A 26,939-nucleotide genomic window follows, 5' to 3' on the forward strand; every position below is an offset into this window, starting at 1 on the left:
TAAAAAATATTATTTACATAATAAAGCTGACAAATGCTGCCTATAAATTTGCTGTATAAATACTCATTTGTCAGAATAAAGGCGCAACTTTGATTTTGATATTTCAATGAGAAAAGTGATGGCAGTGACATCCTGCTATTTTTTATTCAGCGCACTCACACATTTGAGTTCTCACCTCTTTAACCACAAATTAGGTCAAATAAAATGGTGTGATACCTCATTTAGACTCAACCTTGATCAAAAGTAAATGTCAATTTTTTTTCAACAACTAACCGATACTTTATACATAAGCCCTCTACTCCACTAACAACAAAAAGCCAAGAGTTATATGATTTATAGAGGGATTACATTTTTTTAAATAGAACACTTGTGTAGAGCTGAAAACAGCAAGCATGAACACATAGGCCTACATATTATACTTATTCATTTGAGCTATGACTAATGACCCCCAAGACTGCTGCATCTTCCTCCTCGCCATGCCAACACCTCTGTCATTTGCATCAGCACCACCACATCCACAGAGAGAGACCAAACTAGTCATATGACCAAGTTCAGCTTTACAAACTCAATTATCCAGTGAAACCTAATCAAGATAGACAAAAGAACAGTACAATAGTTTTGCAGAGGCACAAAGAGAAGACCTGAAAATGACCCCTACCACACCTCTCCTGGAAGTAGAAACCTGAACACAGAACACTGGCGCGTGGCATTATGTATCCCATCTTAACAACATTTAATATCACAGACCTCTATATATTCATAAGACCAAGTTGGAGCCTAAGGTTTCAGAAAATGTGGAGACAACTGTATCTCAAACATGCAAAAAATTTAGCGACTGAAAAATCTACAAACTGATGCATAAACTAAGTGTTCAATTCCCTTCCCGCTTTTTCACTCTGTGCCTTTGGATCAGATACTGGGAGAAGACTTTTATCAACAACCATTTTTGCTTCTTGATCCATTGAACGACTCATTTCCGTAACCTCAGCAGGTATAAGAGATGAACTTGGATCCTCCCTCACAAAACACGGGGTTATCTTCGGCTTCTTAGTCAAGGGAGCCTTGACACTATTAGATGGTGTACGCTGGGGTCTAAGGTGACTTACTTCCTCTATGGCTGGTGATGACCCTAAAGAAATGAATGAAGGTTGAGCCACAATATCCAATGACAAAATATTGTCTCGATGTGAAAATAGTAGTGGTGATGATGTATTGTCTCGAAGTGAAGATAGTGATGAAGATGCATTGTCTTGGTGTACGGAAAGCAAAGATGACCCATCATCTTGACATGAAGATCGTGATGGTGACACAACGTTTCGATGTGAAGACGATGTTTCTTCCAGTTTCATCACATTGGACTCTGACAAGCTGCGTCGCATCCTCTTAGCTCCCTTCTCTTTTCTCAAAACTTTCGCTCTGGAAATGGAATAATCAAGAGACATTAGGGTGTTTTAAAAGACCCTTCTTCAAAACATACATCCTCAGCATCCTATAATTAAAATAACTGAAAAGTTATCCTCTGCTGGGAGGAATGAAAATTCTGCTGGCCCCTTTAGTTTATTTACTTATCTGTCCGCAGTTAAACCAAGATAGAAACAAACCGTCGTTTCTCAGATCTCCCCATGCAGGTCTAAAAGTTAGATGACAGAATCGGAAAGCCCATTAATTTGGTCATTGCAAACTAAGGTTACGACATATTGTCTCTGATTTTGTCTGAAGCAGGTAAATAAAATAACAGGCATGCATCAAAAACATCAAAAAGTTTATGTATTTGAGGATTGTCATCAATACATAACCCATGCTTATGAACCCAGTCCAACAGATGTATGAGTAGGCCTACTTTTCGAGATGTGGAGATGTCTTGATGGTCTTAAAAGGGAATCTTTATAAGCTTACACTAAACTGTGGCGGCAGGGTGGTGTCGCTGTCTCAAAATGAGCAATGTGTAAGCTAGGTTATAGTAAGTAATGCATTAAATGTAGTGACCCTGTGTATACACCCAAAGGGCAGTTAGTAAAATAGGGCCCAAATAAAGACATTTTTTTATTAGTGGATCAAGATTTTTTCAAAATCTATTTTGGTTTGGTCAATGGGAGTGCCGACAAATCAATAAATGAGCTAGAATTATTTTTTTTCAGTCAGACGAAAGTGAACAAGCTATGGAATATTTATGCTTTTATGGACTTTTGCACAACACTACTTACACTACAGATGTAATTTTGAAACTGAATTTGTAAAAGTCATTGTCTCCATCTAAGAGTGTTGTAAAAAAAAAAAATGGTTCTCCAAAGAGCCTCCTTTTACCACATTACATAATTTTTCTCTTCATAATTAACATGCCTACAAAACTAGTCCACCCTAAAACCTGGTGTTGGTAGATGAAAATAAAATTTTCAAATTAAAGAAATATTGGGAGAAGTGTGGGTAAGAGCAGGAAAAGGCAAAATTGTGCCACAATGAAGACACTCTCACACCAAGCCTATTCTTTTTGTTTCACATGGGCACTATCCACTTTCGAGCACAACAGCCCCATGATCATTGTGATAGACAAGCCCAGAAGAAGAGATGCATCACGTGTACCATATTCGCTGATTTCTTAAGTGAAAGAGAAGGAAACAGGGTCGATGGGGTGGTGGTGGCCTGGACTAATGTCAAAATCCATGCACTGTATGCACATCTAAGTCTAACATCAGCTCACTGAAGCAGTACAGTCACTGAAGGGGTTTTTTTTTATTATAAGACATTCTATTTGTTCTGGTAAAGAAAAAACAACTTGCTTTCTATATTTGTGTGCCTGGTGAAGAATCCTGTTATTTTTTCATCTTCATCATGTACAAACATCATTTCCAAACAATACGCTTTTTTAATGTATTTAAGATATCTTCAGTATTTTTTAAATATGGGGGATTTTGTCAGGCAGGGTAAAAGAAACAAAGTTTTGAGAAAAACAGCTTTTAAGCTTTCCCTTTGTATCTGCTTCAAAAAGATAGATCTATGCTTCAAGATGACATGACAACACATTTGCTACTCACAAACAAACTTTAAAAAGCAGCTAAGACAAAAGAACAGCTTTAAAGTGTTTATATTACATCTTCGAAACAAGTTCACCAAGACCTTTAACAAAAATTTTCAAAAAATAGACCTAGGTTTGCGCAGGGCAGAAATAGGCGATACAACGAAACAAAAGGATGTTGAAACGCAAAAGCTTCGCTTTGTTTACATGTTCTAGATATTCATGCTCACTACCCGCCATTAGAGAGGGGAGAGAATGACCTAAATTTGGGTATGCATTGCGATTGAGTTGACTTTATGTATTGACAAGAGAAACCATCCGCAGTGTTTACACCTCGTGTCAAAAAACATCTTAAAAAATGTATTTTAAATTAAAACAAACTCAAATCCTTGTAAATATCGATATATTAAGGGAATATGCGGCCTGGAATTCGAGAAAAAAATCGGATTTTCACAAAGTATTCAATTTTGATGAATTTCGATTGAACAACCATTTCTACACGTCGTCATATGATCAGTTATACAAAAAAAAAGTTCTTTTCCTGACATAAATTGCCCCTGAAATATGTAGGTATAGGTCTTTCCTCGAGAGTTTTGTTGAAAAACAACTCATAAGCCGAACCAAGTAACGTCATAATTCAAACAACACATTGCATCCTTCCCCAAGGTGTTTGGAATGGCTGTTTAGCTCATTTTCCACTTTTTGCATTTCCGGAATCGATACCACGCTTGACTGCGTGGGAACAAAATATCGAGAAATTTTGAGTGAATATGACTTTTTGGTCATTTTTAGTGATTTTCTCATTTTCCAATTTTTTTCCACAGAAATTCGTATTACTCAATTATTTGAGAACTAAATTAGGATGAAACTTCGTACACAGGTCTATTATGATGTTGTGCACATTCCTACAACAGGAAAATGTGATTTGTAAAGTACTTTTTAAGAAAAAGGTTTTTTAACAACCCTACCCCCTTAAATTGTCATTACTGTGGGTACACTAAAGCCTAGAAGCCGTAAAATCTTTGAAATAGCTTTAATTGAAAATCTGTGGTCCATGAATTTAGATCTTAGTTTGTTTTATATTCTTAGAAAATTAGAAGAAGATTGGTGTACAATTAATTGAGCTATAAACTTCTCAATTCATGAATTTTCGTCATCTTGCGACCATTATTTGCCTCTGTCCGCTCAGAACTGTAATAAATGTGAGTTTTGAATCTTTTTTCTCAATCTCTATCCCACCCAAATGTGTAATTTCAATGTTAAGCCAACTATGAAAGGTCCTCATTTCAAGATAGAAATATCAGTAGCATATTCCCTTAATGGCTAAAGAATCCATTTTTAATGGAACTCGGTTTTTGTCAAAAATTATATTTTTGACCTTTGAAGCCTGATATCTCGTTTTTTTTAAATGCTTCTTTTGGTACCTTTCTTCACCAGGCACACTGTCATTTTTTCAAAACTTGGGTTCACAAATGGGTTATATTTCAACTATGATTAAACAAGATATGCCCCTTGAAATCTCCTTAAAATCCAAGTCCTTGTTTTGTCTCCCAAAAATGCAATCCCTTGGCAGAGATCACGGTATTTGACTTGTTCTAAAAGTCCCAAAGCTATGCAGATCTGTTGTTATATATCATTTATACCAAAAAGCCAAAACAAAATTTTTCATATAAGTGGAACTTGGAATGAAAACAATTCAGCAATCACACTTCAAATGAATGAAACCCACCTACAAAGTGCATACTGTAGAATATTATATATTTTTCCTGTAAATGGTCCATACACATATTTCTTTGATAGTAAGGGACACTTATTTAAGAGTACCCCTGTAGTTCGACTTCTGGCAAACTGCTACCTACAGTGTTTTTTGTGAACTAGTAACAGCTTCCAGGTTCTTGCTTCGTCTATGAAACATAGGACAATTCTCCCCACGATGGCAAGTCCCTGTGGCAGCAAATGATGGGCACACGTACGAGTGCAGGTCTTTGCACTGCAATATTCAAATAAACAGAATGAGCCACAATTTGTTTCAACAAATAACTCTTGCATCACATTGAACATAATGTGGTTTGTACTGCTTCATTTTTTTTTTAAAGTCAAGGAGATGCACATCATTCTGATAACAGTCATGGAGCTAAAAAGAAAAGAGTAAAACAGTATAACACGGATAGGTCGAACACAGAAGATTCGAAATCCTGCATCCGTCGAGCTGTGCCTGAAGTCCTGTTTTTTTTCCTTTTTTATCTTTGTAAGAAAATTACGCAAAAATCTCAAACACAAACACAGAATAGTCAAACTAATTGCACCGCTGTAGAGGTCTAAAGTCAATGTCCTTTGAGGTGCACTTGAGACAAGATAATAGGAATAATATGAAAAGATATGGAAAAAGGCAAGGTCGTAAAATACCACCTTCCCCCCTCCACAGAAGCAGCGCCTGTGCTATTTTTAGTGTGCTGCTCGACACGCATGCCTAGGCCCAAGGTCTAGCTAGGCTTGTCTGGAGCAGGTGAGAGGAAAGGTTGTGCATCACACGATCTATTGTTTTTCCCTGTAAGTAGCAATCTTTGTTGTTTCCCTTGATTCTCTGACACAGCCGATGCCATAACACTGTTCAGGTATCCTTTGAACTACGGATCCCTCGAACTACCAAGATCGGCGCCAATGAATTCAACCTATCCATGTTATACTGTAGTAAAGAAGTATACTTTATCAATGGTTCCCTCCAAACACCTTTTAAAAGTGTGGACTCCTCCTACATACAGGTAAAGAAAAACACTCACAAAAGGACACGTGCCTACAAATTTTGTCCACAAATGTCACATTTTACTGTACAACAGATTTGGACAATAGTGACGTTAAACAAAGTAGAAGGAACCAACAGGCTAAACCAGAGCACTAACAGTTTTGTATGCTGGTGTTAGTGTTATGAGCTACCCATTACTCAGAATGTTAAAAAGACTAAGTGCACTTTTTGTTTTCAAGAGATCCTACCTGACAATAATGACTCATTACAAGTTACAAGTGCAAATGATGAGGCCAGTAGCAAATAGTTGCTAATTTAGATAATGCTTTTAAAAAGGAAAAAAATGATCAGTTATCTTTACCTTCTCCCCTGCTGCACAAAACCCATTGAGAAAGTCTTTACAGACCGGAGCCTCGGGGTTCACATTGACATGAAGGTATGGGCAATCTGCTCGCACACATGACCCACGAAGGTAGAACAGACATACAGGCATCTTTTGCGCTGAAGCTTGGTGGGAGAAAGGACAGTTCAACACGTCACATTTACCCCTCAGAAATCTGGAGGGAAAAAAGAATAGCACTGGTTTTAGACAAAGGCAATTTGATTTTGAAAAACATAAATACACAGTTGGGCACCGATAACTCAAACAATGTGTTCGACACATTCATAATGTCAACCGATAAAACGAAAAATTACAAAGATGTTGAAGAAAATCAAGGGAAGTAACACTGACAGTAAATGGTTGGAAATTAAATCACTAGCAAATTCCCGACACTTCCAGATCCATACCTTCAGATTCAACAAGACACACATGTATACAAACACAAACACAGTTCACACACTCTACAGCCTTATGCAGCGCCTAACAGTCTTGTCTTTGAATACATCCCACTACCCAGCCTCTGTGACTTGACAAGATTATTGCACAAACATAGCAGCTTTTTCAGTAGTTCTTTTCCACAAGTCAGATATGTCTGTACACCAGTAACAGAAAACATTAACCCCAAGTCAGAACAGTGAGTGAATTTTTGTTGGGAGATATCAGTGTTTTGCTTGTTCAGTTTATTCAAAAGCTAAAAAGCTTATTTGCCAACAACAGTCATGAAAACGGAAACCAACAGTTAAACCCCCCCCGAAAATGTGAAAGGATCATACTGCAAGAAACAAAAGGCTGCCAAAATATAAATTTACTTCAGTAAATAAGGGGCAACAATTCAAAGTAAAATGAAATGTTGTAATGTGACTAATAGGACCTTATGTGTAGCATATATTGCAATGTTTTATCCGAGACAAGATAGGCATTTCTTAAACAAAGTCTAATAGACCACATATCATAATTACCTTGTGCATAAAGCCACTTTGTCAACATCATGGATAAATGGGCACTTGTTCCCTCTGTGACATTTTCCAAATCGACCAAAGAAGATGCAATACTTCTTCTTGATCTTATGTTTACGGTTATCTTTCTTGTATTTTGCAGCAGCTATAGCAAGGCTCCTGTATACAGCACGACTGTAACAAAGCAAAGAAAGAACAAATGCATACATCTCACCAATGCAAATAAATGACTGCTAAACAATCTCCACTTTTGCCCATATCACTTAATAACCAATTCATACACCAGGGGATATCAATACATATTAGATGTCCTTGCATCAGAGCATATGAAGCTAGTAACCATGGTCTCAATATTCTCAATATTCAAAATGGTAACTGGACAACTGTAACAAAAATGTGAGAGTGGACACTCATACTAATACATCAATGTCATCATTTTTAGTGCAGCAAAAGATCTAGTGGCACCAACTAAAATTCTTATTTGGCACCTTGGAAGGCAATGATCCATAATGTAATGACAGCACAAATGCTAAGTGCAAATGGACAGAAATCTTTACTCCTTTAACCTCTTTAAAAGAAGGTATATATTTTTTTGGGTAAGTGTTTTACGGCGCTCGCAACCGCATAAGGTCATATGAGCGCGCAGGACACACCAGACATTTCCAATTGTTAGGAAATTTTGAATTTGGCGCGGGTGGTGGCTGAAGCCTACTCTTATCGACCAAGGGATCTTTAAAGTGCCCAACTTGCACTAGGGACCTCCGAGATTTTCCGTCCTTGTCCGAGAAGGTTAGGCGTAGATCATTCTTACCAGAAGAAAAGGGGTGTAGCTGAAAGACAGCGGTAAGAAGGCGCCAAGGAGTAGCAGTAGAAAAGCTGCAGAAAGAGTCAGGAGCCCAGTAGAGGGGACAAAGGAGGTGAGGGGGGTGGGGGAAGAAAGTGGAGACGAAAGCAGACGACAGAATATTGCACGAGAGAAGGAAAGAAGGTGAAAGGAGACAATTTTAGAGAAGAATATTTTTCAGTTGCTACCCGGATTCAAACCCGGGACCTTTGAAAGAGAGGCAAACACCTTAACCTCTAGGCCACGAGAGCCCCCAAATGGAGAAGGTACTTTCCCTACTTTTGGTTTTGTATCATTAGTGTATCAAAAGAAAAGACATAAAATATCACTCACTTGCCAACAACTGCCTGAACATGGAAAGAAAATGTGATTTCAAGTCATTGCACTGTGAAAGTTCATGACTTCTTAGAAAAAATCTCTTGAAAAGCAGTACATAATCAAGCTTAGTCCTAAAGATACACAATGTATAAAAAAGACATGGAAGCAGAGCGTAGTCCACAAAAAAAAATTCAGCTGAGTGCACATAACAGGTTACAATTACATTCAACAATATAAGATGTATTCTGAACAAAAAAATGACTTATCAGCAACATTCAGTTTGAAGCGAAAACAAGGTACGGCACACACAGAAAAGTAAAAATCTTGCCCCAATATGAACATCAAGTCTTCCCTGAGTTTGAGAAAAAGAATAATTCAGATGTATACAAAAATGATCCAGGTGACTGAAAATTCACAACATTCTTTCATCAAATTTTCAAAATATTGAAATAAAGTAAAAAACTAGCAGTAGCTATGCAATTCTTCTTAAACAATAAATTCCATTTCCCATTTTCCAAAATTTAAAAACACAAAACAGTACACGCCCAAATCCTATTTTAAAAATATGGTGTTGTGTCAAAAGAAGAACTGACAATACCTTGCAGCCAACCGTGTCTTATCATTGATGACTTTTCCTAATGCCTGAGGCCTCGCCTTGACATACTGAACTCCTTGAATTTCCACTACAGACTTGCTTGTGCCACCGAGTTTCGTCTTACTACCAGAGGGGGACGTGGAGCCTATCAGACGAGTAAAAGCATTGCACAACATTAAGGATATCAGTCTTAAAACCAGCAAAACAGCTCTAAAAGAGCCTATACACCTTCAAAAGAAAGAAAAAGGTTTCAATTGTTCACCACCTTAAACAAAAAAATGGGCCTAGCGCACTTGAACAATAATAACCAAAAATGACTCGCGTCCGTTTTCACTTCAAGATTACCATCCACCCCCCACCCCCACCCCCAGTAGCAACAAGAAAAACCTTTTCCCACAGGATAGCAGTTTGAATTCCCTTACATACTGGATTATTCTTTTAAAATTAATATTATTTTAAAAAGCACTTTGTTATGCAAGTACAGTCTAACCTGCCTTAACAGGAACCTGTATAAAACGTAAACCTGTCTTAACGGAATCTCCCCCCCTTGATATATTCCTCTCTAATTACCTGTACAAAACAGAAACCTGTCGAACGCAGAAACGGAGAGAAAAATTCGCTCCCTTCCAAGGGTTCCACCTGTCTTATACGGAAAATGCTTTGCTCGCTCAGCCTGATTTGAAACAAAACTCGCAAGTTTGGTTCCGCCGGCTCTAAATGTAAATGACATGGCCATGCTGCTGGGCGAGGAAGGGGAGATGGGGTGCAATTTGGGGGTAGATGTTGCCCCATCATTCGAGCCCTGAGGGATGCAGGTGGTCAGGGTAGAGTAGGTGTGAAATATTCATGACTGCCCATGAGAGTGCTCGAGTAGCAACCACTACGGAAACTTTCCTGGGTAGCCAGAAGCCAGAGGTGTGAAATTAGATTGACCAATGCCTGCCGCCATGATTGTACAGCCAGCCAAGAAAAGAGTTCCTCGAATCGCTGTTACATGATGGCAGTGAGGGGTGGCACTGGTTGACTGTGTTTGTTACACCGGTGGGTGGGATTAAGGGTGGAAGCAAAGGTGGTGTTCAAACGTTTCTGTTTTTAATAGGTCAAAGAGTGGTCCTATGAAAGGCAAGCACTGGTGGTAATTGGATAAGTAAGACTGATGGACGTCATTATCAGACAGGATAGCAATAGAGAGGTGAGAAGTTTTGACCACTGCTTGCCAATCGGACAAGCGTTCCTTGATCCCACCGGCGGGCCTTTGACCCCCCCCTCTTCCCATCTCCCTCTAAATTCCCCTGTCTAAGATGGAATCTGTTTCTCTTTTCTGGCTCCCTTGCGATTCCGTCGTACACAGGTTCGACAGTACTTTAGACCATGAATCTTGAATATTTAACACTTCTAACAACTGAAAAAATATTAAGTGGGCATTATACGGTACAAACCATTACTAATACTCTGACCTCGGTATGCTCGAAAGCTCTTCATTTAAATTTTAGTAACGAAGGAGCACCAGTTATATCTGACACTAACACCATGTTCATTCGGGAAAATCTTACTTGTGTTAGTTCGGCACAACCGCTTGCAAGCTGCATCCACCTGGAAAAGAATTCCTCGCACGGAGATCAGCTTCAGCTTTCGTTGACGCAAATCTGAGAGAAATTGCAAAGGTGCAACTAAAGTTCACTTGTAGCTTAGGGTGGGTCAACACAATAATAGCCTAAAAATTACCAAGAACAGTCAGAAAAATATTACAACATGAATCAATAACCATAATAACAACAATGATGTAAAATTAATAAACAACACTTTATTGATCTTCGTTGGGAAAGTTGAATGTTACACACACACACAGAGTTTCAATATTCTTCTGTTGGAAGACTTCTGTGTCTGGTGGGGGCCAGTCAAAAATGATCTACAAAATTCTGCTAAGAACTAGAACTGTACCCCAGCAGAATACGTTTAGCTATACAACATTTAATAGAAAAGTTGTCACACTGTGGGGAAGATTTCTTTTTTACTATGACCCAGAGCTATTGTTGCCTCATTATATGACTTTCAAGACCCTTTTCCAGCAACAATAAAACCTGTCACGGTGACCACCTCAACCAGGATATCATCAGCTTGATCAGCCATATGATATGAAGAAAAGTCATTTTAATTTCCTGAAAAATTTGACATCCGTACAGCCTTCGTAATACAAACCTTGCCCCTTTCATCAAGCCTCAGCCAAGACAGAGAAAAAGATAAGACAATAAAAAACACCTAAAAATTCGATACATTCACTATCTTGACTGATAGTAGTCAGATATTTGCTCCACCTTAAATGTTGATGGTGGGCCTTTTATTTGCATTATTGTCATTGGATTCCTAAATAACCCCCAAAATACCCAAACCAACCAGCAAAGAATAAAAGTCAAGGGGGCAGTATCAAATCTTCAACCTAAAACGCATAAATTTGAGCATTAATCTAGTAATCAAGAGCGGTCATTATCTCACAAACTACTTATTACTGCCCATCAGTTAGTACGGTATGTGCCTGAATTGATCACGATTCATATATATGAACAAAAAGCAATCTCCTCACACAACTTTTACTGCACTTACTTTTGATGATGGGAGATTTTTTTTTTGCCTGTGATGGAAAGTTTGTTGCCTTCATTTTGCCCTGAGCTGGCAAGATGCTCGAAGAATTTTCTTTAGCTTTCGTCAGCTTAGAGTTGGACGCTTTGTACAATTGACCATCAATCATGCATAGGCGAAACTTTCCAGTTTCAGGTTTTCCAGTCTGATGATGGTTTCGTAAAACAGATGTTCTGAAAATTAAAAGATACATAGGTAGATTGTAAGACACTTTAACCCTATCCGTACATCCTGTTTTACTATCGTATCCTTACGACGTGGGGAACTCTGTGCCACCACTTTCCAAAGAGGAAATTTACTCATTAATCCGATCCGTACGCTTTGCATAGCAGTCCGTCAAAATGATTTTTTGAGAAATACTGAAAGTTTCAGAGAGATCTTCGCCCTAGAAGTATTCTAAAATGTGAAGAATACAACCCCTGGGGTACAAAGTGACTCCAGGGCGTACGGATAGGGTTAATAATACAGGGAACCCTTTACAGAAAAAAGAAAATGAGGGCAAAAAAACAATGCTGATAAAAAAAAGTAAACTGATAGAAATGCTAACAAGATAGAAGGGGCATGAAGTTGTAAGTGATCCCAAGTGAGTGAATGCATAAGTAAAACAGAAAACTTTCAATTCCTCAAAACTATTTCAGAATTATCAGAAAAGTCTTTCAACAGTTTAATGTTTATGAGCCACATGAGGTGCTTATGAATCAATCATCTGAGTTAACACAGCCCTGGTCCTGGTGACTATATGCTTCCCAGCACATTTGAAACCACAAGTGTTGACTTCCCATAGCCATGTAATCACATTAAAAAATGAAGTTTACCCACACCTGAGGAGTGGTGTGAATGTAGTCTCTTGCAGTACATTTCACAAGATGGTAATGAAAAATTATGCAAATGCTTGGATAAGCAACCACAACAAAATGTCCCACAAAACATATCTCATACCTTTGAAATCTCTTCCATTGGGCCAGCTTTAGATCTTGCTGTCTACGAAGTACAGGAGAAGTCATATTTCTTCTTGACCCTGGCCTGAACCACGAAAACTTTGAAGGCATAAGACCGGATGATGCTAAAGGAAATGAACGTTAGAGAATTCACAATTATACATTCAGTCGACAATGTCTATCTTTTTCTGTTAGATTTTTATGCCATAACATCGCTGTGATGCAAACTAAAGAAACAGAAGCATTCTGATCTGCAAACTACATCAAAGTTTTATAACCCGCGCATAAAAATATATGTTCATGTAATATTGCCCATGAAAGCAAACAGTAAACAAATATTGATCACAGGAAGGAGACACAGCTTGAAAATGTTTTCCTAGAGAGAACTTAATTTGTCTTTAAATGGCAAAGATGTTTCATTATTTTAAAAATACATTTTATTCTGGGGAACTATTGCAGCCTTTATATATTTCAGTGTGAGATGTTACCAAAACAAACAAAAATAGGATGAAATAAATAGTTGCCTGCTCCAACGACCATCCGTCCAAGACAATCACCAGTAGAACTGACCATTTCCACCATACATTTTTTTAATGACACTCTATCTAAGAGGCCATCTGTCTAAGCAGAAAACTTTTCCCCTCAACAACAGGTGGTCATCTTGGACAAGTTTGACTAATTTCCTACACGTATTCTATTTACTTCCACATTTTTCTTTATACGTAATTGACTTTTTTTTTTTACGCTCCTTTTGACAACCACGACTTCTCCGACCAGCTGACAACTGTCAAAGAGACGATTCAAAGTGACCACACAGACGACAACAACATAGACGAAGACTATGACAAGAGCAAGGAAATTTTTGTGCTTAATGTTAATGAGGTCAAGATCATGTTTAATCGTCTGAAAGCTCACAAAGCGAGTGGACCCGATGGAGTGAAAAGTGAAATAATCTTCCATTTATACTGACATTTTCAATGTCTTTGAAAGAACGAATAGTACAGTAGAACACGGCTATAGCGGGACATTCGGTACCAGAAGAAAAATCCCGTTGTAAGCGTGCTCCTGCCATAGGAATGCAAAGGGGAAATTACCTAAAAATTTCTAAAAATACACATGATCACCTCCCTTCAATATCAATAAAATTTGCGCTTTCGGTTAGTCTTCCTTTTTTTATCAACTTTTTTTCTTTTTTTCGGGGGGGGGTTAGTGTTTTACGGTGCTTGCAACTGCATAAGGTCATATGAGCGCACGGGACACACAAAACATTTTCAATGGGTAGGAAATTTTGAATTTTGCCAAGGTGGCAGCCGAAGCCTACTCTTATCGTTTTGGACCACCAAGGGATCTTTTTAATTTAACGTGCGCAAATTGCACACGGGACCTCCGAGATTTTTCGCCCTTGTCCGAGAAGGTTAGGTTTAGATCTTTCCTACCAGGGGTGTGGAAGAAAGACTGCAGTAAGAAGGAGCCAAAGAGTAGCAGTAGCAAGGCTGCAGAAAGAGTCAGGAGCCCAGTGGAGGGGGCATAGGAATTGTCAACTTGGTTGATTATCACGGCCTTTAATTCAAGTGAGAAGCATTTCCTTTTGTCTTTGTTGGATGCCATGTTCTCCTCGGTCTCATTGCTTGTGCTGTCTATCGTACCGGAAGAGCAACAGTAGAACTGGTGAAGTGGATGTGTACGTATGCCTATGAGCATCAACGATCGCAGTTCAATGAATCAGGAATCACACACTACACACTCTCCTCTTCTTTTACTTTTTGGCCTAGCATAACCCTAGGACTATGGCCTATACGCTTTCATACTGAACCTCTAAGCTACGGCACATCACTTTTGGAGTGGCTCACATAACACGTCTCTCCACACCAGCTCTCTCTGCCGCCTGCCCCACCTCACTCCTCACTGGACTTGCCATTCACAATGCCGTACCGTGGACTGCCTGTTTGGAGTCGGTCTACAGCCCCCAACCCCCTTTCCCCCTGCTAGAGCTCGCTCGATCTCTCCTGCTGTATCCGAGTTCGGGCCTTTCCTCGCCCCAGTAAACCCGAGCACATGTAATTGAGTTTACATACAGAGAAAAAGGGAGATTCCAGTAAGGTCCCGCTGTAGTCATGTTCTATTGTACCACTCTCGTGGAAATGCTCTGAAATAATTTCTGTCCCATACAAACAATCAATGCAAAATTTGAATGACCTAAGACCAGTGGCTTTAACATCGGTCCTTATGGAATGTTTAGAAAAACCGGTTCTGAAAGAACTGAGGAAATCAATAGAAGACATACAGGATAACATGCAATATATATAGATGCCTATCGTGCCAAGTGGGGCGTAGAGGATGCCATTCTCATGTTCTTAGATAACATCTACAAACACATAGACCGACTAACAAATTACTGCTGGATACTTTTTGCCGGTTTTTCATCCGCTTTCAACACAATCCAAACCCACATAACAGTTTTAAAATTAATTAACATGAACATAAACAAGAACATTATAGCTTGGATTCTTGAGTTCTTTACCAACCAACCAACCTCCATATGTAAAATTAAATGGTGTAAAATCCGCCCTAATATTCACGAACACCGGTGCGCTCCAGGGTAGTGTAATCTCCCCTGTCTCGTTTACGCTTTACACCAATGACTGTACTTTTGATAACAAAAACATCAAATTAATAAAATTTGCGGATGATTTCACTCTACAATGCAACAAATCAGAATGAATACAGGGACACTGTAAATGTATTTTTTACAAATTGGTGTGATAACCACTTCCTTTTACTAAATGTAAAAAAGACGGAATTAATAATAGACTTTAGAGTAAAAAAAGACCACTTGCAACCACTATTTATTAAAGATGAGGAGGTGGAGGTGGTAGGCTCTTAAGATCTTACAAGTATCTTGGTATAACAATTGATAACAAACTTGACTGGCATCCCCACGTTGCTCTTGTGCATAAAAAAAGAAAATCAAAGAATGTTCCTTTTAAGGAAATTTAAAAGTTTCTGTGTCGATAATAAGACTATGTCCTTTTTATACCATTCTATGATTGGAAGCGTGCTATTATTTTTTATTTGCTGCTGGGCTGGGAAATGTAGGGTGAAAGATAAAGAAATATTCGACAGAACCGTTATGAAAGCCAGCAAGATCTCTGGAAATTATTTTACTAGAATTGATGAAATGTATAACACCACAAGTATAAAAAAGATAAAAAGCATTATAAACGACCCATCACACCCCCTTTCCACACACATTGTCAGATCACGCAGCGGCAGATAAGTACCTCTAAAAACAAAGCAAGAAAGACATAAAAGAAGTTGTCAGAATAAGCATAGAGGTGTATTGCTCTTAAGAGTATGTATCTTGATCTATATAATATAGCTCCAAATGTCTTGTAATTAAATTCCTGCATGTGGTTGAATGATGCATCTAATGTGAAATGTACATTTTTGTCAGCTTTACTTCTCTTTTCATATTGAATTTTAAAGAAAGTAATATAATATAAATTAAATGTTTAGGTATACCTGCATGTGTTTTTACGGTCCTGTACAGCCAAGAAATACTTCCCTCTGGGATAATACAGTACATGTATTATCTTATCTTACATATGAATAAAGCATGTGAAAAATTAGACTGCACAAGGATGGAGTAGTAAACATGAACAAAATCAAACTAAAATATTTAAACTCACATGTTGCACAATTCTCTGCTTTTGTCAAACGCCTCCAAACAAACTTGTTGGTTTGTTGTCTACGCTTCAAAACCTCCTTCTTGACCTTGGTAGAGAAAGGTGACTTGTTGACCGCTGATTTAGTTCGAAGGTGTCCACAGTTTCGTTTTGGAGTCAAAGTCAGACCCTGTGACCCGGAACTCACAATAGCTTCTCGCTGGTTTCTTCGGTCCAACTTGTGAGGATTATTATGGATGGGCTTTCCTATTTCAAATTTCTTATCAAAGTGACGTTTGTTATCAGTACTGAACTTCTGGCTTTTAGAGCTATAAAATGTACCTTGCTTTTCAGTAGTGACTATATTCCTATTCTTGAGATTCTCATCAACATAAAAATTGCTGAAGTGAACTATACCACTGTCGGTCCTGAACCTTTCACCCAATTTATGCTGATTTCCTATCACTTTATTTGGACGCCTGTCAAGTTTGTGTGGACTGACATTACAAGTCACAGAACGCTCTTGCTGCTCACATCTTCTATCCAGTTTCAGCAAGGCTCTATTTACTTTGTGGGCAGGAAATAGTTCAGGTGCAGATTTCAGTCCTGCCGTAGGAGACAATCGCTTCAATTTATACTTACTGACTACTTTAGCAGCAGTTTGCAATTTGAGGTGAGGAGTTTTTCTAATCAGCCTTTTATTTCCCCTGGAATGCTTTTGATTAGGAGTATCACATAAAACTGCAGACACATCTTTATAACCACTTTGCACAATTTTGCTTTGGTTTTGAATAGCTGTAAGTTTTTTATCATCGGAGTCATCACGAGTACTGACTACAAAAGATTGATTCTGAGACGTGGAGGGAACAGAAAAAGTAGATGGTCCACAAGAAACCTGTACAATATTTGGAGGGGATAAATGTGTCTTGACAAATTTGTATTGAGATGTCAATATCTGTGGCTTATGGTTATGTGCTGGTGACTCGGAAACTTTGGCTGTCCCTACCCCCTGTTCAGACATAGGAACACTGACACTAGAACCTTTATTGTATGTTCTGCTCTGGGTTACACTTTTTAGTGATGCAGTGAACAATGGAACTGAGTTTGTAGAACAGCATGGAACAGATGCTGAACTCTGAAAAGGTAATAGAACTGTTCTTACATCTGAAGACAAAGAAGTAGATCCCATATTTGTGGGGTTCTGAGTCCTGCGGCTTTTCACAGAAAGAACTGTGCGTGTATTTTCACTACTTTTGGGTAGAATGGATGAGTATGGCGTACTTCTTAGAACTGCATCTTTTGTTGCTTTAACATCCATTGTTTCCCTATTTTGAAACAAAGTTTTTGATGTCACAGCAGGTACAGGTCCATTCCTTACTTTTGCTGAATTCAAACACAAAGTCCTCTGCACAACTGTCGGAGATGGGACTGGAGTAGGTGCGGAGACAGTTCTCGGATGATTGTGTCTTGAAACTATAAGGTTATTGCTGTGCCCGGTCTGGTGATCATTTGTGAGAACAGAGGGTCTTGTCCACTTCCTATTCTGTACACATTGCTTCCCTGATGTCTTATGTTGAGATTTTCTATCAGCAAGACTTGATAAACTGTGATAAGGATCACTACAGCTTGATGATGAAGTTTTGTGAGGAATCAGATTTGTCACATCCCCAACATTAGTAGAACTTTTGTGTTCTAATGAAGGTGGTAGACTCTTCATTTGCGTTTTCTTGAATTCAATGTCATTCTTCATGTAGCGAATCCGTAATTCCATTTCTTCAATGTAATTACGATATTTGAGTGAAATTGCCGCTTGGGAATCAGCATCATGCACTGCTCCTTTGTCACGCTTGTGCGCCATTATTCCAGCTTGAAAATCCTTTGTCTGTTATTATCCTAAAAAAAAAAAAGAAGACAGGATTAATATCAGGCTTAATCCACAACAAAAACTATGAATCATGTCAAAAGAGATGTCAATAGCAGAAGCAAAATCTGTACACTTTAGTCGGTTTTTCTCCAGGAGAACATCAGTAAAAGTAAGAGACTGACTGTAAGTTACTACTTTGAACAATTAACTTCCTAAAAAAGAATGATACTAGACACTGCCAAGTCTAAATATCACGTAACTGTTGAATTCGGAAAAGGGTCAAGCATGACATCATGTGAAATTTCCAAAAAATTCATCTTATAATAATACTATACTGCCCACTGGCCTGACCAGTAAAAGATTTAAAAGCCAGTGGCCGCCAACTTCAGAAGTTGCATCAAAATCTCAGCAAAATCATTGTAAAACCGAAAAGAGGTAGGCTACATAATTAATTTTTGTGTGCTCCACCAGCTCATGGCTATTCCTCAGCTCCAATTCATTGGTCATTTGCATTTTGTTCACTCTTGCTGGATCTGGGTAAAAAGGGTAAGGTTTCAGTTAGGATTAGAGTAAGGTTGAAAATGGAAAACAATGTCCACCAAACCTACTTTAAAGATGGTATACACAAGTCTTAGGCATCTCATTTCATGGGTATTTAATTTACTTTAGTGACTCTTGTCATTGTCCATATTTTTTTAGCTTGGTAGCACAAAGATGGTTTGAAGATGATGTTAATGAGTAGGGCATGCCCCTGTATTTCCTTCTATAAAATTAGGTAAATGCTTTGATGTTTTTCAGTTTGAAGTTTTCTTTAAAACAGTTGATTAGTCCCTGTTAGTGTGACCATCATATGCATGTTTTGCGGTAAAAAAAGACAGCCATTTCGCTCCCAGGAAGCAGCGTATTGTGCGCTGGGGTGAAATAAAATAATAATTTTTACCATGTAGTTTTCACCCAACCCTCCCCTAAAAATTGTGATTTGCAATAGCCATGACTCATGACAATACGTCTTTCATGTTTGCAAGCGTGCAACGAAATGACCGTCTCCATTCAACCTTGTGGATTTGGGGTGTGACAAGATGACTGTGATGTCTTGACAGCACCGGTATGACTGGTCTTTAACCCCCCCACCCCTCCATGTTTTTATTTTAGGTCCCCATGAAACCCCCCTTGCCTTGTTTGTTAAATTCACAAGCGGATAGTTAGAGAACGTTAGGAGTACGTCACGAGTGATTTTTATAGTAACAGTCATCTTGTTTGTGTCAGTGTTCTTCATTCTGACAAAAGACAAAAGAAGTTCCAGACCTACTGGAGAAAAAAAAAGAAACTTTTTTTTTCATTTTAGCAAAGTGTTGTGATAAAAAAATGCTCATTATATTATGTTAAAGAATAGGTCCAACAAGATGCCTGTTACTATAAATATAGGTCAATGGCGTACGCTTAACGTTCTCTAACTATCCGCTTGTATTAAATATAAGTGAAATTTTACTGCTCATTTTGTAAGCTACTGATAAACGAAGTGAATACAGACCTGGTAACTGGGAACAAAGTCATAAAGTATACAGACCCGGTGGGGAAATCTTTTGTGATTTCGGAAAGATTCAGAGCCAAGACCCGGTAGAGTGCGTGTGCGTGTGCGTGTGTGTATGTATGTGTGTGTGCATGTGTGTGTGTGTGTGAGAGAGAGAGAGAGAGAGAGAGAGAGAGAGAGAGAGAGAGAGAGAGAGAGAGAGAGAGAGAGAGAGGGGGAGAGACAGAGAGAGAAGGGGGGGGGGCAGAAAAAGAGTGGAGAGAGAGATGGGGAGAGACAGAGAAATAGAGGGGGTGACTGCTCGATTGAAATTAGGACATTGTTATCTTTTTCAAATTGTCCTATAGATTTCTCCAACTCCGAAACGGAGAAAAAACGATCGTTCATCCATCGAAAAGACATCCGCATTCTTCATTTAGATCTTGATCAAGAACCTAGGCCTCGAAACTAGATCTATGATGATTTTTGTCTATCTGTCTTGATCTAGACCTAGGCCATAGACTATCATAGCTCCAGAAGAACCTAGAACTAGATCTACCCTGAGCCAAGAGTAGGCTACCCTGAAACTTTCCGAAATCACAAAAGATTCCCCCTACCGGGTCTGTATACTTCAAGACTTTGTTCCTGGTTACCGGGTCTGTATACACTCCCACTGATAAAACAGAGCTAGATATCTAGAATATTATATACAGAATAGTTCAATCAGTATCAATATCCAGTACTCTGTGTAGATGATGATAAGTCTAAACAGGCCGGGCCCACATTCTTAAGTAGAGTCTAGATTTACCAAATCCTGAAATCCCCTTCTGCTAGAGCTGTACCCCGGTAGCAAACCCCCTTGTGCTCGCAAGCCCCTAGTTTAAGTCACAAGCCTCACATCACTAGGTCAAATCATCAAATCAAATCACCAGCATAATAAGTTGAGTCTAGTCTAGGCTTCAAGTCTACACCAACTAGCAATCCGCGAAGCCACTCGTGTCAGACCCCCTCATCCTCCCCACCATGCGTGCAATCTGCGAAGCCACAAACGTCAGAAAAAGAGAAAGGGGAAGAGAGAGAGAGATCTCGCTCACAGTGTCACTGCACGGCGTAGCGCTGGAGTCTGCTCTATTAATCGAAGGCTCGCGAGCAGCGGACAAGCATAAGTCTCAAATCTCGCTCGCAGCACAGCAAGTCCCATTATTTGCTTTGCATCCTATTGTCTTGCTTTGTGCAAAGTGACTTGCTCGCAGCCCGGCAAGTCTCTCAGCTCCCATGATTTGCTTTGGCTCCCAGGACCAGCTCGCAACCTGGCAAGCCACTTGGCTGATTCGCTGCAGCAGCGAGCCGTCTCTAAGACTGCTCGCAGTGTGAACTCCGAACCATGGCGGAAGGGAGAGGCTGTGCTTGTTTTGGTGCAAGACGTTGAGAGCCGAAGCTATTTTTAACTTCCTGCCGTTGATCAGCTGAGTGAGAGGAAGTGCGGTGTCGTAGTAACCTAGGTTTCTGGTAGTAATAAGTAGACATAGATTACCTTAGAATGGAAAACTCCAGGGGTCGTTGCGATTGGCTTTTGTATTGTATCATGTATGTAACCTATTTTGTAAATGTTTTACACCCACAGTGACATAATACAGAACATTTAGGAGACGGGCTAGGCCTACTTCAACCCAATGTCAGTGCCAACCTGGGCTGAGAGTACAGCAAACATGCGATTAAATGTAGAACGACGCAAACTATTTTTAGGTAAGGCGGCCATCTTGTTTGACGTCAGACCAGGATACCCCTCCAATCATGTGACTACATGTAAACATAGTCAACCGCATAGCACCAGAGATCGTGTTTACCTACCTTGGCATGACGTTTGGAGCGATGCTTTTCCAGGAGACGTACAGGTAATGTGATATGATACAGTGCTCCGATATGGCAGCTACTTATCTCTTCTGTGCTCCGATATGGCAGCTGCTTTGATCTCTTCTGCGCATTGTTTATCTGGCCCGGGAGGGAGAGGTAATCTCCAGGCGTATTTACCACAATTTTAGCGCGCTTTATTGTCTTTGCATTCACTTACCGTGTTTCAATTTCAAGCATCAGCGTTCTTACTGTTCTGAGTATTACAGCTGTTCCAATTCGACTTTACTATTTCACATTCATGATTTTTGCACTATTCACAGCGTGGCAGAGCCATTCAAATGCCATGTGATTTTTTTTTCTAACAGATACTGGATTTTCGCCTTACTTTTCTCAAACGTAGAAAAATTGGAGCACATTATATCTAAAATCATTGAGATAAATATACAGAAATACTCTTTATTTGATGGTTACAAGACAGAGTGATAAGATGAGCTTACAAGAATTATAAAACAATCCTTTAGAGAATATCTCTTTCTATTCAATATTCACTCGCCACACTATGGACAGCTCAAGCAAGGGCACATCACTCTTGAAGCGAATGTTTTTTCCATGAAGTTAGCTGTCGCAAAGAGCTCCCCTAACCCTACTTGGAATTCGAAGCGCTATGAACGGTGACGTGATATCAACACATTGCAGTCAGCGACAACAACACACGCGCACTCAGTGACTGGCGGACTCTCACAATATAAGAAAAAAACATAGTTTATGTGCCGCCTACAAAGCCTAGTTTAATTTTATGTGAAGTGGAGGGCTGTACACATAACCTCGATGCTATGAGTACGGGAACGCGGTACGCATAGCCACGCGTACGGGGATATAGCCACTTCGAAGAAAAAAACATTTGACAGTGCTGTGAATATCAGAAGTCAGATCTGGGCTTATATCTTATAGAAAAAATCATTTGACTGCGCTGTGAGTAGTGGAATTTAGATCTGGGCTTATCACATATAAGAAAATACGATTCGACGGCGCTTCAAATTGCGGAAGTTACATCTGGGCTTATCGTATAAATATAAGAAAAAAACATTCAACAGCACTTCGAATTGCGGAAGCTAGATCAGGGCTTATCTTATAAGAAAAAAACCATTCGACAGCGTTGTGAGTAGCGGAAGTTAGACCTGGGCCTATCACATAAGAAAATACAAATCGACGGGGCTTTGAATTGCGGAAGTTAGGTCTGGGCTTATCACATGTAAGAAAAAAAACATTCGACGGTGCTGTGAATAGCTAGCGAAAGTAGAATAAAGGAACTTAGGTCTGGGTTTATGCTTATCATATATAAGAAAAAAACATTCGGCGGAAGTATTCGATGTCATGAAAAGTGAGCTCACGCTTCGATGATTTTTTGTTTCCTCAAAATCGCACAGCACTACTGAGCATCAACGATCTAAGCGATCTTCTATCACCAGAGCATGGCGGACGCGCTGCAGTTAGCTGCAAGTGGGAAATTTTACCGCGCGAAACACATCGATATGGATAAAAGGTCAAGCTACTGACTCAACATGTCGTTCCAAGTCAAAGATCGTGGGCGATTTTGTAGTTTCGTTCGTTAAAGTCAAGTTCCAGGGGGGGGGGTCGCCCCCCTGACCTAATAAAATTATGGAAGGGAGGAGGGGGGGTTCAGTGAGCATGCCCCCCTGAATTTTACCTTAATTTGATGTTTTGCAGTTGGGTTACATCTCTGTTCTTTGTGTTGCCTATTTGGTCATCAAGACTTCGGGATTTCTTCTCAAAATGTAAACAAATGGATCGTGGACTTTAACGAACGTGTAGTGTGTATTGTAGTAGAGAATCTTTGGCAACTCCACTTCGGATAAAAATAGTCTGTCGGTATCCCAGGAAGTGATGACATCACATTACTAAATATAGCAGCCAACCAGGAAGATGCATCATTCTACATTTAACGGCATGTGTACAGCAAGACTGTCCACGAGTCACAACTCACCGGAAGTTACCCCCGGTAGTAAAGCGGGAGGCAAAGCAAAGCACAACCCTGCTCAGAGCTCGCAAGCCTCTAGCACAAGCCGTCCGCTGCTTGCAAGCCTTCGATTAATCGAGCAAACTTCAGCTCTACCTTCTGCCCTTATGATTTTACAAGGAGGAGGCCTTTCTATTTCTAGATATCTAGATCTAGATCTATCGGCAATTGCGATCCAGCAAAAAATGAGAATAAATAAAAGGTGCAGATCTATAATCTAGATCTAGACGTAGATCTAGTCTAGATCTAGAATCTAGATATCTAGAAGAAAATGAAAAATTACGTAGATCTACAAATCAAATCCTTTTTAGTGTAATGTGCATTCAGAAAAGGGCACTACTTGGATATATATATGGTGGTCCCAACTTGGATATGGTGGTCCCGGCTTTTGTGTAGGCCTACTGAAATATCGATACTGATTTAAATAGTCCATATCAATATTTTATGTTTTATATCAGTAGCCTAGATCTAAATCTAGCCTACAAAATGAGCAGTAAAATTCACTTGTTTTTCACGAGGCAAGGAGGGTAGCCCCCCTGACTAAAAAAACCAAAACAAAACATGGGGAGTTTCAGGGGAATGCCCCCCAGAATTTGACCACGATTTGATGTTTTGCAATTACGTTTGAAAACATGCGATTAAACGTAGAAAGACGCAAACTATTTTTAGGTACGGCGCCCATTTTGTTTGATATCACACCAGGATACCCCTCCGATCACGTGACTACATCTAAGTTATAGCCAACCGCATGGCACCAAAGATGGAAGTGTCTATGTTATAACGCTTCATCTACATCATGCTTTCGGAAATTCTGATGGCCGAATAGACAGCGCGTCGGCGTTAGAAGTCATGCAATGATTTTAGGAGCGGTTCGATTCCGGTCCCCGGCTATTTTGTTTATCTCTTTTCCTCCTCCCAACTGACTAACAGTCCCATAAATTATAATTTGTAGAGCTGATTTGAAGTTTGTTTTTAGATCTAGATCATTTAAGAATATAGATCTAATCCTCGGGAAGATTGAAGAATACCAGACCACTCATACATTATTGCGAGAGAAAGTGAGGTCGGTGGGGCAGGTGGTTGGGGTGGAGGAGGGGGGAGGGGTGGTTCAGGGGGGTCTCCCCCCTGACAAAATTTTAACGAATTATAGATCTACCAGTCCGAAATTCTCCATTGAGAGATTATATTAAAAATGGGAAAATTATGAATTCCTAAGTTTGAGACATAGGCAAAGTCAGTCCGCTGGTCCGGTATTCTTCAATCTTACCTAATCCTCCAGCGTCTTTACAGCAATTTTAGTACACTTCCATCTTTGGTGCCATGCGGTTGGCTATATTGCTATACTTAGATGTAGTCTAGTCACGTGATCGGAGGGGAATCCTGGTCTGACGTCAAACAAGATGGGCGCGTACCTAAAAATAGTTAGCGTCTTTCTACGTTTAATCGCATGTGGTATGAAAGGCTAGATCTATCTCACCATATCGGCAGGCGAATCAAAAAGTAATCGTTTAGACTTAGAACCAGAAGTATTATTATAAGAATAAGCAATTGGCGTTGGCGTTGGGCTGGGGTCAAAGGCCGTCGTTATTAAGACTCAAGTCCGAATAACATTTTTTCATATTCGGACTCGAGTCTGAATTTTAAAAATTCTTATTCGGACTCGAGTCCGAATATGAAAAAATGTTATTCGGACTCGGGTCCGGAAAAAAAAGGAAGTGTCTTCGTTCTATAGATCTAACGTTCAGTGCTTCCCATTTTCCGCCATTTTTTAGTTTCCCCCACACCTTTTCTGCCGATCCGATGCCCGCCGCCGCATTGATAAGGCCCCCCCCACCCCCCATGTTTTCCACTTTCTTTGTTGTAGAAAAAGGTAAAATTGAAGATTAGCAGACCACCTGGCACCTGCATATTATGAGCTGTGTAAAAAAAAAAGACCGATTTGTTCAAATACACAAGCCTGTGTCATCTCGACTGTTTACCAAGAAAAAGTTGTGAACCTGTGTAGAGCTGAGCATGCAGCGACTTTTGATTCCATAAACCAGCGCCCAATTCATTACGTAGATCTACATCAAGACTAGCTTTTTATTGTAATAATGATCAGTTGCGGGGGGAAAAAAGACTGACGCATAAGCGACGTTCAACGCCCGGACCGATAGTGCCCCCCCATCCCCCTCCCCGACATGCACACAGCCACACGTGTGCAGGCCGCCCATCCGACCCCGACACACACTAACGAGCCATCTTTAATTGCTTCTGATGACCTCTTGACAAATAAACATGTATTAGAAGCGCCATAACTTTTCAGGCCGGCCTCAAATTCATCATAAGATAAAAACTCGGCTCCTGCACAAAACGCCATTTTGCCCGAAGTGATCCCGGTCTCTACCCAGCCTGAGGCGAGTCACGAGTGAGGCAGGACAGGAAGCCGGAGTCACGAGTCGCAGACAGTCGGAAGTCGGAAGTGATGTCATGCTGGACAAGAATCAGAGTCCGAATAACATTTTTTAAGAAAGTGGCTATTCTCACCCGCCCGGAAGTTCTCGCAAGATCAACTCCTCCCCTCTTCTCTCTCTCTCTGTCTCTTTCTGAATACTGTCTATCGGTGTGGACGATCAAATTGACCAAAACAAAGTTAAAAAATGATGTTAAAACACAAAAGTAAATTAATTTGGTTGTCTACAAAGATGCTATGGCTATTTAACTTTTCGAATCGAGTCGAACTACGCGGGTCGCCATTTTGTTTTGCCCGGAAATTCTCGCGCTACTCCTCTCTCTCTTTCTCTCCACTGCCCACAGACAAAATTGTACGCTTTTAGTAGGCTACAGTTGTAATGGAACGTTTGTTCACGGCACAGAATTCTACAATTTTTCTGTTATCACAGTGTAGAATTCTGTGGTTTAAGTTGAACGCAAAATTTGGTGAACGCGCACCGGGTGAGAATAGCCACAAGACTCGCCTGCACTATTCTCACTCCGGGTGAGAATAGAGGTGGCCTTTTTTAATTTCGGACTCGAGTCCGAATAGTCACTTCGGGGGTCAAAACTAGATTAGATCTAGAATATAGATCTAGATCTATATTTAGATCTAGTTCTAGATAATATAGACTTCTTATATATATATAGATCTATATCTAGATCTAGATTATAGATCTAACTGTCACCAAAGTCGGGGCCACCATATCCAAGTAGTGCCCAGAAAAGAGTTCGAAACACTTGGAATGACTAAATACTAACAAGTCAATCTCAGGAACAAAATAAACTAGGCTTGATCTAGCCTGTTGTTGTTAGTTTGTCTTGTTGCTGTTAGATCTATCCTGAGACCTGAACGACGGATTTTCTACTTTCAGCTTTGTACTTCCGGTAGGCCTACTCTCCACCTCCACTCTCCAGACTGTTCTGGGCAGATTGATGCCAAGTTGGCCTAGGCCAGGGCAAAGATCCTATAACCCAGGCTATTTTACGATCTTTGTAGTGGTGGGTGATGTTTGTTTTCGTGTGTGAAAGTGATGTCTAGAATCCACTTCCATTCTCTCTTTGTGATTTTTAAAAGCCTACAGGTATCTAATTTCTTTTGATAGGATC

At 39.8% G+C, this 26,939-nt stretch overlaps 1 protein-coding gene across 1 annotated transcript; it reads right to left on the reverse strand.

Annotated features, from left to right (window-relative positions):
• Positions 1-805: 805 nt before the first annotated feature.
• Positions 806-26,939, reverse strand: LOC101851178. Its single transcript, XM_005093228.3, has 10 exons — positions 26,592-26,939; positions 16,116-17,984; positions 12,428-12,551; positions 11,453-11,661; positions 10,405-10,497; positions 8,855-8,996; positions 7,098-7,268; positions 6,118-6,313; positions 4,873-5,003; positions 806-1,416 (listed from the first exon to the last, which is right to left on the reverse strand). Exons 2-10 carry the CDS (start codon positions 17,947-17,949, stop codon positions 864-866), a joined length of 3,453 nt encoding a protein of 1,150 aa, XP_005093285.1. The 5' UTR covers positions 17,950-17,984; positions 26,592-26,939; the 3' UTR covers positions 806-863.

The sequence above is a fragment of the Aplysia californica genome, unplaced genomic scaffold, assembly GCF_000002075.1.
Source record: "Aplysia californica isolate F4 #8 unplaced genomic scaffold, AplCal3.0 scaffold00060, whole genome shotgun sequence".
Lineage (NCBI taxonomy): Eukaryota > Metazoa > Mollusca > Gastropoda > Aplysiida > Aplysiidae > Aplysia > Aplysia californica.

Coding starts and splice junctions, on each gene's coding strand:
- LOC101851178 (XM_005093228.3), bottom strand. CDS start 17,949: ATGGCGCACAAGCGTGACAAAGGAGCAGTGCATGATGCTGATTCCCAA. Junction 7,269..8,854: donor AAGACACGGTTGGCTGCAAG/GTATTGTCAGTT, acceptor GCTTTGTTACAG/TCGTGCTGTATACAGGAGCC. Junction 1,417..4,872: donor ACTAGTTCACAAAAAACACT/GTAGGTAGCAGT, acceptor TTCCATTTCCAG/AGCGAAAGTTTTGAGAAAAG.